This window comes from Schistocerca serialis, chromosome 5, assembly GCF_023864345.2.
Source record: "Schistocerca serialis cubense isolate TAMUIC-IGC-003099 chromosome 5, iqSchSeri2.2, whole genome shotgun sequence".
NCBI classification, from domain to species: Eukaryota; Metazoa; Arthropoda; class Insecta; order Orthoptera; family Acrididae; genus Schistocerca; species Schistocerca serialis.
The window spans coordinates 601,635,769-601,649,096 of record NC_064642.1 but is presented as its reverse complement, the minus strand read 5'-3'; the positions used below and the strand labels follow the sequence as shown (position 1 = coordinate 601,649,096).

Sequence of the window (13,328 nt, the reverse complement as noted above, 5' to 3'; positions counted from 1 at the left end):
GGGTAGGAGACGAGATTCTGGCAGAAGTAAAGCTGTGAGTACCGGGTGTGAGTCCTGCTTCGGTAGCTCAGATGGTAGTGCACTTGCCCGCGAAAGGCAAAGGTCCCGAGTTCGAGTCTCGGTCGGGCTCACAGTTTTAATTTGCCAGGAAGTTTCAACTCCAGTTCCATTTGGCACACAGTTCTAATTAAGCCATCAGCGACTCACCAGGAGTTATGAAGAAGTATCGTCATATTTTTGCAATCATCACCAAGTATCGAGAAATTTATCCATTAACTGAGCCTGCTGCCAGCAACACCAGTAGAGGCTAAACTACAATTAGATTGGATAGCCATCATCCACTGAGCTAGACTGAGACTTATGTTCTGAACTTCTACATCACTGCCACACCTTCCCCTCGAACTGGCGCCGAATATTTATTTGTGTACATATTACTTTAATAAATGGTTGTTATTTGTTATTCAGTGTGTTTCATTCTTTTTGGTGTAGTTATAAAAGGGTCAAATGGCTCTGAGCACTATGGGACTTAACATCTGAGGTCATCAGTCCACTAGAACTTAGAGCTAATTAAACCTAACTAACCTAAGGACATCAGACACATCCATGCCCGAAGCAGGATTCGAACCTTCGACCGTAGCGGTCGAGCGGTTCCAAACTGTAGCGCCTAGAACCGCTCGGCCACACCGGCCGGCTGTTGTAGTTATACTTTGCATTCCGATCATACAGTTGCAAGTGCAAGTGCGCACCTTAATATAGTAACTAAATTCTGTGGCAGTAGGTTCACTTACTGCTATATTTCTGCTGGGCATCAAACTTATTTGGTGAACATACATGATCCTTTATACCTGCGTTCGATTTACAGTCTGGTAAACGGTTTTAAGGCCCGAAAGTTCCATACATATTACACTTTCAGTCTGTTAGGTATGAATGTAATAGGCTACTGAAATTACCTTGTAGCAGAGTTCGAGATTGCGGATGATGTTGATGTCCGCCCGGACTACGTGCCCAGCATTTACGTTCGCCATGTCGATGATGCAAACATCTCCAATAGAATAGTCCTCGACGAACATAACTTCCATAGCAATGGACAGGATCTTACCATATGGGGCCCAAATTATATTCATTGAGTCTTCGTCCACTGCGGTGATGACGTGGACGCGGTACGCGTCCTTTGTGAGTCGTGGCATCGTCATCATTTTGCTGTAGGAGACATTATACTTCGATTAATACATGCATACGGGAAAGAGGATAATACATGCAGTCAACATGAAGTAACAGTTTACGAAATACAGCAACAAACAAGGAATGAAGACTGGGTTTGACGTCCTGTCGGCACTGAAGTCAATATAGACGTAGCATACGCTAGGATTGTGTTAAGGATAGTGAGGAAAATCGGCCGGCGCCTTTGAAAGGAACCATCGCGACTATTGGCTGGAACGATTTAGGGAAATATCGGAAAACCTAAGTCTGGAAACCGGACACGGGTTTGAGGCGTCGTCCTCCCGAATGGGATTGCAGTGTGCTAACCGCTGCGCCACCTCATTCGGCAACAAACAATTTAGTACGCATCCAGAGCGAATCCTTCGGCCACAATGTATTGTGCACTCTTCTGAAATTTGTTGGTGGGATAAAACTGTGACTCGGACCATCACACAAACTGAGTGAGCCCAAAAAGTGAGCGTGAGCTGTCAACAATGGTGAAGAATAAATGTACGAACGAAGGAGGAGGCGCTGGCCATATTAAGATATTTAGAGGCACGTAAACAGTGTAAATTCTACGTCACGGCAGTAAAGTATTCGTTACTACTTATCTGTGTTGAACGGATAATACGATTAATCTTTAAAAATACTTGTTTCGCTCTACGAGTTTTTAAATGTGCGTACCATTTCAAGCAACCTAACCAAACTACCGAACACTGACACCGAAATACACATTTAAAAAATCCGACGAATTAGAAGGCTGAACTGTATATAAAATGTAGAACTCATTTTTCATTTGATTTTAACTGTTTTGGTTGTACAAAAGACTTTACTGCTCTCGACTAAAGTGTAATATCATGATTTCGTTGAGAATTTACAAAATAACATACCCTTACACATGATTACAGTCTAAACATTGGCACAAGTTCTCTGTAGTATTATAAATCCATTCCAGCAAAGAGCAAAAAATTCCTGAATCAATTAGTAATAACTAAATCATGAAATTAAACTGATGAAGACAAGTCGGGACTCACATGTGCTCCATTGCAAACTGGATGTCGGTTTCTCTTGCATCTCTGTTCATTAGAAACTCGGGCATTCTGTTTTTCAGGGAAAAATAAGCGTCTAATCCCAGTTTGACCCTCTCCATGCTGCACTTGCAGTTGATGTACATGCGCTCGATGAGGGAGTCGTCTGGAACACAGATTATCCGATAGCCAACATGAGCAAGGACATTAACGACACAGGAAACAGAACACGTAAGCGCTCATATGGAAGGAATTTAGCTCATCACAGTTAGCCTAAAGCACTCAAATTTATGGCCTTAAGTAACGGAATGATTTCGTCCATGTGTCATGTCTTACTGAAGCAACTAATAAATACAAAATGCGAAAAACCCTAGACTAAATGTACTTAGCAACACTCAATACACTGGGTCAAGTGTACTGCGTTAATCATTTATTATCAGATCGGCAGAAGTTTTTTTAGTTTTGGCTGATATATGAGTCATTAAGTTGGTTACATGGACTCAAAATCAGAATACTGTGTTCTACATAGGAGTTGCTGCTAAACGTAGTACGCACAACAGAAGATAAAATTGAGCAATAGCACATTAGAGCATTCTCAGTCATTGAACAGATAACCTAAGGAAATGGAAACATAAGGTTTGGGTATAAAATTTAAAGCTGAAGACTGTAACTCAATATTTCTCGTAAACTAAAATGGAGACGGTGATGTAGTAACACAGAAGTAAATTTGAAACGAACATAGTTTCTTGTCAAGCTGTGCATGAAACTATATCCTTCTTTTCCATAGTTAACAACAAAAAACTTTATTAGACATCTTTAATCTGCCGGGAAGTTTCATATTAGCGCATACTCACTACGCTGCAGAGTGAATATTTCATTCTGGAAACTTCGTTCACATCAATTACAGTTCAGTTACGTTTACACTTGCAAAATGTGAAGAAACATGGAGGGAAAGTCAATAAAACTATAGTAAATCAGTGCTGTTCCAGATATGGAAATGGAAGGGAGAAATAATATTTGCATGAACAAAGGCATTACATCTGACTAGTTACATCAGCTACGATGACGGTACGTACATTACGAAGGCATTACGTACGACCTCATGGGTACTGACCTACGGCGTCAGGTAAGTGTGGCTGCAACCTGAGCCACTCTCGCAGTGACGTCACAGCCGTCTTGATGTCCTCCTCGTTGGTGCCCAGCTGCTTCCTGACGTACGCCACCTCCTCAGCCGTGATAGCAAAGTACTTGCCCGTGTCTGTCATTGCTGTAAATCAGAAAGTAGCACAGTCGCTTCAACCACCAACACCGGTTTACTAACAGTAAAACACGAAGGAGTATGCAATACACAACCAGTAACTGCTTAAAAAAAAGTAAAGAAGGAAGATTTGTGTTTATCAAGTCTCGTCGACAATCTCTGATAGTTTCAAGGACAGGTAAGGAACTCGACCGGCCCTTTCGAAGATAACTGCCTAGAACGATTTGGGGCAATCACGAAAAACCTAAATATGAATGGCTGGGCTGCTTGGTGTTTGTTTTGAATGAATCTAGATTACTGAATTACTACCCACAGATCTCAAGTTGGAGAAGGGCGTAGTATTCTTCGTGAACTCCTTAAATGAGAATGAAATACGCTACTGGCCATTAAAATTGTTACACCACGAAGATGATGTGCTATGTGTTTCAATCGTGTATTGCAGCTGAACATGACACAACGCTGAAATTAGGGATGCTAAAGATTTTGCACTTACTAAGAATGTTGCTTGGCTGTGTAAAAGGTCTTCAGGCGAAGTGCCCACAGATGAATCAAGATGTTGGTGAAATAAGCAGGCTATAGTCTGTATGGCTTTCCACGACGGTATGGGCGATGTCCATACGAAATGGTTGCCTGCAACACGAATTTTAGGAACAAAAATTAAACCCTAAGCACTTTGTCAAAAACATAGTTTTGTTCTAGCTGTTGGTTTCAATTTGTTACGCCCGTTGAACTCAGACCATTACAAGATTCGACCTAATTTGAAATGCTTATCAGATTACTTTTTTAGTTAATAAAGCAACAATATAAGTGATTAACAATCGTCACAAGTTGTGTGGTGGAAAGTCATGACGTTGAACGATTTTGGCATTGTCGATCTTCTTTGTTTAAAGCATTAACTTGTTGAAACCTGACCTTTACTCGAAACTGCACATAGGACAATCATTTACAAGTGCAGCACTGAGATACAAAAGGTATCTTTACGCTATAAGTCAGTAAATCTGTTGTTGAAAATCTTATTGTTCCAAGAAAACTGTGAGTAGAAAGTGTCATAAATTGATTACAGATCTTTCTACAAACTGATTAGAAGACTTAAAGAACATGGAATGCGTTAATATTTAAATTCATATTTATTCATTAATATTTGAATTCATTGGTACACACAGGTAGAAATCATACTTACTTAACAGAGATAGATAACACGTGCTACCTTACCATAGTATGCTATCTTTCTTGAAAACGTGCCGAAATAACCGGCATTACGCAATGTAACTGCATAGGTCAGTAATAACTAGTAAAATGCAGAAATGGGAAAGAGAAAATAATAGCTAGTAGGAATAACATGCTACACGAGGCAAGCCCTTTCGCTCAATGTTTTTCTGTCCCGAATCGCCGTTGAGGAGTGGGACAATCTGGACCAACAGGCCTTGATGGACTTGTGGGTAGTATGGCACGACGAATACAGTCATGCATCAATGCAAGAGGACGTGCCACTGGGTATTAGAGGTACCAATATGTACAGCAATCTGAACCACCACATCTGAAGATCTCGCTGCATCTACATATACATCTAAATGCAAACTCTCAAATCAAGTGCCTGGCAGAGTGTTCATCGAACCACTCTCACAATTTTCTATTATTCCAATCCCGTATAGCACGTGGAAAGAACGGACACCTATATCCCTTATTGTGTCGTGGTGATAGTTTCTCCCTATGTAGGTCGGTGTCAACTAAATATTTCCACCTTCGGAGGAGAAAGTTGGTGATAGTAATTTCGTGGGAAGATTCCGTCGCAACGAAAAACGCCATTCTTTTAATGATGTACAGCCCAAATCCTGTATCAATTGAGTGACACTCTCTCCCATATGTCACGATAACACAAAACGTGCTGCTCTTCTTAGAACTTTTCCGATGTACTCCGTCAGTCCCGTCTGGTAAGGACCCCACACCGTGCAGCAGTATTATAAAAGAGGACAGACAAACGCAGTGTAGACAATCTCCTTAGTAGATCTCTTACATTTTCTACGTGTCCAGCCAATAAAACGCCGTTTTTGGTTAGCCTTTACCACAACATTTTCTGTGTGTTCCTTCCAATTTAAGGTGTTCGTAATTGTAATTCCTAGGGATTTAGTTGAATTGACGGTGTTTCGATATGGCCAAGTTCTACGAATTCCTTTTAGCACTCATGTGAATGACCTCACACTTTTCGTTATTTAGGGTCAACTGTCAATTTTAGTACCTTTCAGATATCTTTTATGAACCGTTCAGCAATTTGTTCTGATCAATCTGAAATCCCTTGTCAGTAGCACTCAACACTTCATGCGGATAAAGAGCTAGCTGTGTTTCACAAGAACGGTGCTTTCTAAGCCCATGTTGACTGTGTGTCAACAGACAGTTTTCTTCGAGGTAATTCATAATGTTCGAACACAATATTTGTTCCAAAATCCTGTTGCATATCGACGTTAATGATATGGGCCTGTAATTAAGTCCATTACTCCTACCACGTTTCTTGAATATTGTGCAACTTTCCACTCTTTGTGTGTGTGTGAATTCGTAAGGGACCGAACTGCTGAGGTCATTGGTCCCTAACTTACACACTTAGTAAACTAACTTAAATCAACTTACGCTAAGGACAACCCACACATCCGTGCCCGAGGGAGGACTCGAACCTCCAGCAGGAGGAGTCGCGTAATCCGTGACACGGCGCCTCAAACAGCGCGGCCACTCCACGCGACCCAGTCTTTGGGAACGGATCTTCCGTTGAGCAAACCGTTGTATATGATCGTTAAGTATGGAGCTAATGCATCAGCGTACTCTGAAAGTTACCTAATTGGTATACAGTCTGGATCAGAAGACTTGCTGTTATTAAGTGATTTTAGTTGCGTCACTGCTCCGAGGATATTTACTTCTACCGTTACTCATGTTGGAAGCTTTTCTTGATTCGAATTCTGGAATATTTACTTCATCTTCTTTCGTGAAGGCATGTCGGAAGTCTGTGTTTAGTATCTTCTTTGCTGTCGCGCAGAGAAGGCGTAGATTGTTTCTTGCCGCTAATATACTTCACATATGACCAGAATCTCTTTGGATTATCTGCCAAGTTTCTAGACAAATTTTCGTTGTGGAAACTGTTATAAGCATCTCACATTGTATTCCGCGTTAATTTTCGAGCTTCTGTAAAAGATAGCTTATCTTTGGGATAATGTGTCTGTTTAAATTTTGCATGTTTGTTTCGTTGTTTCTGCAATGCTGTTCTCTCCCGTTTTGTGTACCAATGAGGATCAGCTCCGTCCTTTGTTAATTTATATGCTATAAATTTCTCAACTGCTGCCGATACTATTTTTTGAGTTCAAGCCACATCTGGTCTACACTTATGTTATTAATTTGGAAGGAGTGGAGATTGTCTCTCAGGAAGGCGCCGAGGGAATTTTTATCTACTTTTTTTGTGGTACAACATGCAATGTGTGGTTTTCATGAGCAATAAAAATGGCGGAAGTGATGTTTACGTTGACCTCATTTCCAAATTTCTGTACAATTTCCGGAACTCTCGGAACCGAGGTGACGCAAAACATTTTATGATGTGTGCATTATATCTTGAACTAGATGTTACTTTATAGTATATGCGTCATGCCACTCAATCTATTTTCGTAGCTATGCCATGTTCATTAGTGCTCTATGTAACAATAATTGTTCTAGTGAAATATAAATGAGGATCTTGAATCTTGTTTTTTCAAAAAGCCGGAGCCGAAGATAGTTACCCGAATACTCCCGTCTTGCTACGATAAATTATCGCGCTATTGTTGTTAGTTTTCCGCCTTCAGTTGCCATCCTATGTAACTCTCATAATGGCAGATAAAAACAGCTACAAGTTAAGTCATTAAAAGAACAGAAATATGAACCTATTTCATGGAGTCGCTGCTCCTCTGTAACATGTATTGTTTTTAGTGATGGAAGAAGAAACTTGGCAGAATATAACATATTCTCGTGTTGATTGGGTAGATAATAAAAAATCGGACTCCTTAACATCAATCTGGAGAGGGGGGGGGGGGTTACGCAATGCTGGTGAGTGAGTGACCTCAACTCTACGGCTGGTTTGGTCAGCAATGTGCCTTACAATAGGTAGCATGACCTTGCTTAGTTCCCCCTTTCCACTCACAAACTAGCTATAGGAGCACCCACTGTTTAAGATGTAACCCTAATGTGGTGCAGCTTGATATCTTTCACCTGACTAAATTATAGCCCGAGTGGAAAGGAGCGATAAGTGGCAGAAAAACAACTGTGATCAATTGAACGTTGAAGTCCAAACTTTTGGACTCTTACTCCGCCATACACTTAACTGTAGATCTTCAAATCCCAGTTCCCTTTGTGAAATTTGGTATAGTTTCGTAAGGAAATCGAAAAGTAATCTTTACATTAATTATTACTATCAAAACTGGCAGGATATAAAACAGTGTACGAATTTAATCAGCAAGAATTCCATGATACAGTGAGTTCTTAATTTCTTCCAGCATCGGCTAGTTAACCATGAAGTACTGATGTGCTGCTCGAAGTATTAGTCATAGCGTTGCAGTGTGTGATACATTTACCATCATTAGGCAGTTACCGCCTCCACCGTACCGCAGTTATTGGTTGGTGAATGTAAGAAATGTAGCTTGGAAGACACCAGGGTAAACTTGGCCATGCCTGTATCCATTTCCAGGAATGCCATTAAGCTGTGTCGAAGCCTCCGCAACAAATAATTTAGTTGACGAAAGTTGTCGAGCCGGCCGGTGCGGCCGAGCGGTTCCAGGCGCTTCAGTCTGGAACCGCGCGACCGCTACGGTTGCAGGTTCGAATCCTGCCTCGGACATGGATGTGTGTGATGTCCTTAGGATAGTTAGATTTAAGTTGTTATAAGTTATAGGGGACTGATGACTTCAGATGTTAAGTGCCATAGTGCTCAGAGCCATTTGAACCATTTGAAAGTTGTCGAAGGATCTACACCAAACGGACTGCGACTGCTATTATCGCCTGTGAGATACATGACTTGGAAGCCAGTCTCAAGACAAGGAAATATTCAAGTAGCTATCATGCAAGAAGCAAATGTAGGGTCGCCTTTAGAGCCTATAACGTGATAGTCCTGGGAGAGAACCGACAGTGCGAGCAACCAAATCATATCATACACAACAGATGTTGGTGAATGATGAATGCTATCTCGAAGTTGATAAAAATAATACATTAGGGCTCGTTCGCACTGCAAGTTGAAAAATTCTACATTAATATTGGAAGACGCTTTTCCCACGTCCACAACTAACTTGCTGTGTCCTCGTATGAAGGAGTGATCGAAGACACTTTAAAAGAATTCAGATGTAACGTCCTTGGATGAATATCCACATAACTACATAGAATAGGGGTGTCTCTCCTACTTGTATGACGTTGTCCACGATATTCCTACAATACGAAACGTAGAGTCGTAGTAGGCGGCGGCGTGAAGACCTAGGTAGTTACTGGGCCTGTACTCCCGGCGTGTTACGGCTGACGCGCTGTTGGTGTAGATCAAGGCAACTGAGATCAGGTCTGCCGACGTCAAGCGCTGACACGATACCTGCTGGTATTGTCAACTAGTTGCTCCAGAACTGGACTGTTGATGCTACTGGAAGGAGCTGCTGGCAGTGTAGACGCGAGTCGTAGTGCGTAACTGACTTCGCACAGTCCGACGGCGGCCTCAATAAACGGGAGCGGATGGATATGTTCGTAGCGCAGCGAAGGCACGTGACATGGCGTAGGTAAATAGTGCACTATCGACAACGATCTCAGCTGCGAAATGTACGCTGCCTGTCGGCGAGGTTGGCGCCCCCAGACACTGTGTTACTCCATCGTAAACAGCCGAGGCCGTACAAGAAAATATCGCAGTGTTCATGACAACTGTTGAAGCGCGTACTCCTGGCGTTGCGCCTGCCCGCACGACCGCCTGGTGTGCAGAGAAAATGACTACCAGGCGGATGAAACACAACTTACTCAAACCTCAGAGACACTATAATGAAATTATAAGCAACCAGTTGCATAAAAGAAATTTAATTTCTTTACCAGTTTCGAGCACCTAGTGCGCTTCTTCATAAGACAGGTACAGGAAAATATACCACAAATAAGCAGAAGTTAGATAAGAATATTAAAATTAGGAACAAAATTTTAAAAATAATTTAAAAATTTAAAGATAAAAATCGTACATATCCTTGCCTGTAGCATTATTTTCGAGCTTTAATAGTAAAGAGCTTACAGCACAATATCATGGTCCTAAAAATATATGCGAGAGCAATAAGTAATACAATACTAACATCTCGTGGAAATCGGGTTTTGTGCCGGATATCAGCGTCTTCCAAACACGATATTTCGGCGTCATTACTTGACGTCGAAATATCGTGTTTGGAAGACGCTGATATCCGGCACAAAACCCGATTTCCACGAGATGTCATCAAATCGCCGGGAAAGTCTAAGATAATACAATACTAAATCGACTAATACAACAACAGCGCTTAGATGCCTACATTTAGTTCACAGTGTCTGCATAAAATTAGCATAAAGAAGCGAAACCAAAAGTGCAAACATTACGACAGAACATGAGCCCATCAGCCAATGACATTTTGAAGTTGATATCAGAGAGAGGGTGAAAGTACGGTAAAATAATAAAACAAAGTAACTATAGTTGTCGTAAGGCATAAGCAAAATTGTATGTGGATATAAGCGGCGTAGTAAGTAATATTAAAAAACCTATTGATAATAAAATAAGTTAATATCGACAACAAGTGAAGCTGTGGATGGCAAATTTGGGACATAATCTCTATACAGCTGCAGCGAGGTCAGTAGCATGCTTGTTGAGAATCTGTCAACAAAATCAGGAACTGAAGCGCATCAAGGGACTGGAATATGTGACTGGAGTAAGCGGAGAGTGTTCTCAACCATTAGCTAAGATTAAGAATCAGAAAGTGACTGTACAGGGAACGAAGCGAGGGCACGTTTATAAAATAAAGAAACAACTAGCTCTGGAATATATCCTGGTCGCAAGTAGTTACGTGAAACAAATGTATCTAGTGGCTTTAATATCATTTGTTTGATGCTGTAAGTTTTAAAATACGTCGGTGTAGGGGTGTCAAGATCGCGGGCATATACCATGCTGCCACAGGTGTTTTCTAATATATCAGTGGATCATAAAATATGAAGGAAAAATACAGTGGGCAACTCACATATCTCATAATCATCTAATGATAAGATCATCATTTAAAACCAAACAGAAATGTCTGTGAACATATCAGTAGTACCTGGACGCAACGAAATTTCCTATACGGCCAGCAACCTGTTACATACATGATGCCGCTCTACTGCAGTACATCAATCGTCCGATGCGACGCGCTACTTTATGCTATTAGTGCCACGGTGTTGCAGAGTTGTACAGCTAACGGCGGCAGATTTCTTCCTCTGAAGACTAGGGATAACGCGGTCCAGGAAATAAAGCTGAGAGTCACTTAGTGCATTCCGAGGTACAATAACAGGAAAACAAACACGGAAACTCCGCAACGAGCGAACATCATGAATTAGGGCGCACGGTCCGTCCCAGTGATTGTCACAGCTAATGGTTCCAAATCTTTATGCAGCACTACTTCAAAGTCTAATCGCCGATGAAATACAAAGTAGAGAGGACAACGGTTTATTGGGAGGACTCGAATTTTATACTCGATGTATTAGTGTTTGAGAAAATGAAGTCCTTGTGAAATCAAGTAAATACTGCCCTCGAATACAGCAATTCTTGGACATCGTATTGTCTGGAGTTCTGGGTCGATGACAGGCGAAGAGTAGCAGCTCCCATTAAGGAAAATAAAAATGACACTGTGGAACATATTAACACGAGCTTCTGATGAACTCTTAAACAGGTACAGTCACTCGACTTTACAGACACAATGAAGGAGAAAATATCTTAATCATACGTATGTCGGTGAAGGTTTGTTTTCATGTTATATTTTCTACAGCGCTTCATAATACACTAATCGTGGGAAATACCTAGAACCAGAAAATACAGTTTTACCCTGTTAAACATCTTATTACTTAGCTGTGCGAAATGTCCAGTTGCACTTCAATAGTTGCAGAATAATTCACGTCAGTTCATATGGGCTGACTGGAAATTTACTATCTGACCCCGTGTGAAAAATACTCCATCCCTGAACAGAGTATCCCCAATAAACGAAGGCTTGATACAATGTTGAATAAATCACTTGCCTTAGCGTACACATGCAGGAAATTTAGCTGCAGATAGTGTTATGTACGCTGTGAACGGTCAGGAAGCAGAAATTTCCTATGTCTTACTCCTCAAACAGCAATGTGGGTAATATTACTTGTTGCACCTACTTGCCTTACATCGACATACATTCTCGTCAACAGCATCAGTATTTACATCCTTTAGTTGTAGCGTCTTAGTCGAAGCAATCTTAAACATCATATGCTTCAAGATGAAATGAACTGCTTCAAATGTCGTTTTATCGGTACGTCCCCCTTATGCCAATATCTCCAGGTACTAAAGCTGAATGACATGGTCATTACCGTAGGATAACCGATATACACTGAAGTTCCAAAGAAACTGGTAAAGGCATGCTTAGTCAGATACAGAGATATGTAAACAGGCAGAATACGGCGCTGCGGTCGGCAACGCCTATGTAAGGTAAGTGTCTGGCGCAATTGTTAGATAGTTTACTACTGTTACAACGGCAGGTTATTCAAGACACAGTGAATTTCAACGTGGTGTTATAGTCAGCGCACGAACGCTGGGGCACAGCATCTCCGACGTACCTATGAAGTGGAGATTATCCCGTAGAACGACTTCACGAGTGTACCGTGAATATCAGGAATCTGGTAAAACATCAAATCTGCGACATCGTTGTGGGCGGAAAAAGATCATGCATGAACGGGATCAAAAAAGACTGAAGAGAATCGCCCAGCGCTACAGAAGTGCAACCATTAGGCAAACTGCTACAGTTTCAGTCCTGGGCCACCAACTAACCATTCAAGCAAACATCATTGATATGCGGTTTCGGAGCCGGAGACCCACTCGTGTACCCTGGATGACTGTACAACACAAGGGTTTAGGTCTGACCTGGACCCGTCAACACCGACATTGGACTGTCGATGACTGGACACATGCTGCCTGGTCGGAAGAGCCTCGTTTCAAGTTGTATACCCTGCATGTTAGCGGGGGACTGTTCAAGCTGCTGGAGTCTCTGTAATGGTGTCAGGAGTATGCACTTAAAGTGATATAGGACCCCTGATAACGTCTAGATACGACTCTCACAGATGACACGTATGTAAGCATCCTGTCTCATCAGTTTATCCATTCATGTCCATTGTGCATTCCGATGGGTTTGGGCAATTCCAGCAGGACAGTGCGATACCACACACCTCCAGTAATGCTACATAGTGGCTACAGGAACACTTTTCCGAGTTTAAACACTTCCACTGGTCACCAAACTCCACAGAAATGAACATTATTGAGCATTTCTCGGGTGCCTTGCTATATGCTGTTCAGAAGAGATCTCCACCCCCTCGTACTTTTACGGATTTATGGACAGCCCTGCACGACTCGTGGCGCCACTTCCCTCTAGCACTACTTCAGATATCAATAGAGTCCATGCCACGTCGTGTTGCGCACTTCTACAAGGTCATGGGACCCTGCAAGGTATTAGGCAGGTGCGACAGTATCTTTGGCTCTTCAGTCTATAAAACGGGAGTCTGCCGACTCTACCGGTGTTAACATTCCAACTACACTGTTACGGCAACGTTGTAAGTCTGAAATGAAACCTAAGCATTACAACCTAAACAGACGTAAC

The 13,328-nt window shown here is 41.8% G+C and overlaps 1 protein-coding gene across 1 annotated transcript in view; it reads right to left on the bottom strand.

The window, feature by feature from the left end:
* Window positions 1-13,328, bottom strand: part of LOC126482127 (clavesin-1-like) — a 171,381-nt gene that overhangs the window by 14,926 nt on the left and 143,127 nt on the right. The window contains exons 4-6 of the mRNA XM_050106104.1: window positions 3,343-3,495; window positions 2,235-2,394; window positions 951-1,200 (exon numbers count right to left, since the gene is read on the bottom strand). Coding sequence (XP_049962061.1) covers window positions 951-1,200; window positions 2,235-2,394; window positions 3,343-3,495 — 563 coding nt within the window. The remainder of the gene's footprint in view (window positions 1-950; window positions 1,201-2,234; window positions 2,395-3,342; window positions 3,496-13,328) is intronic.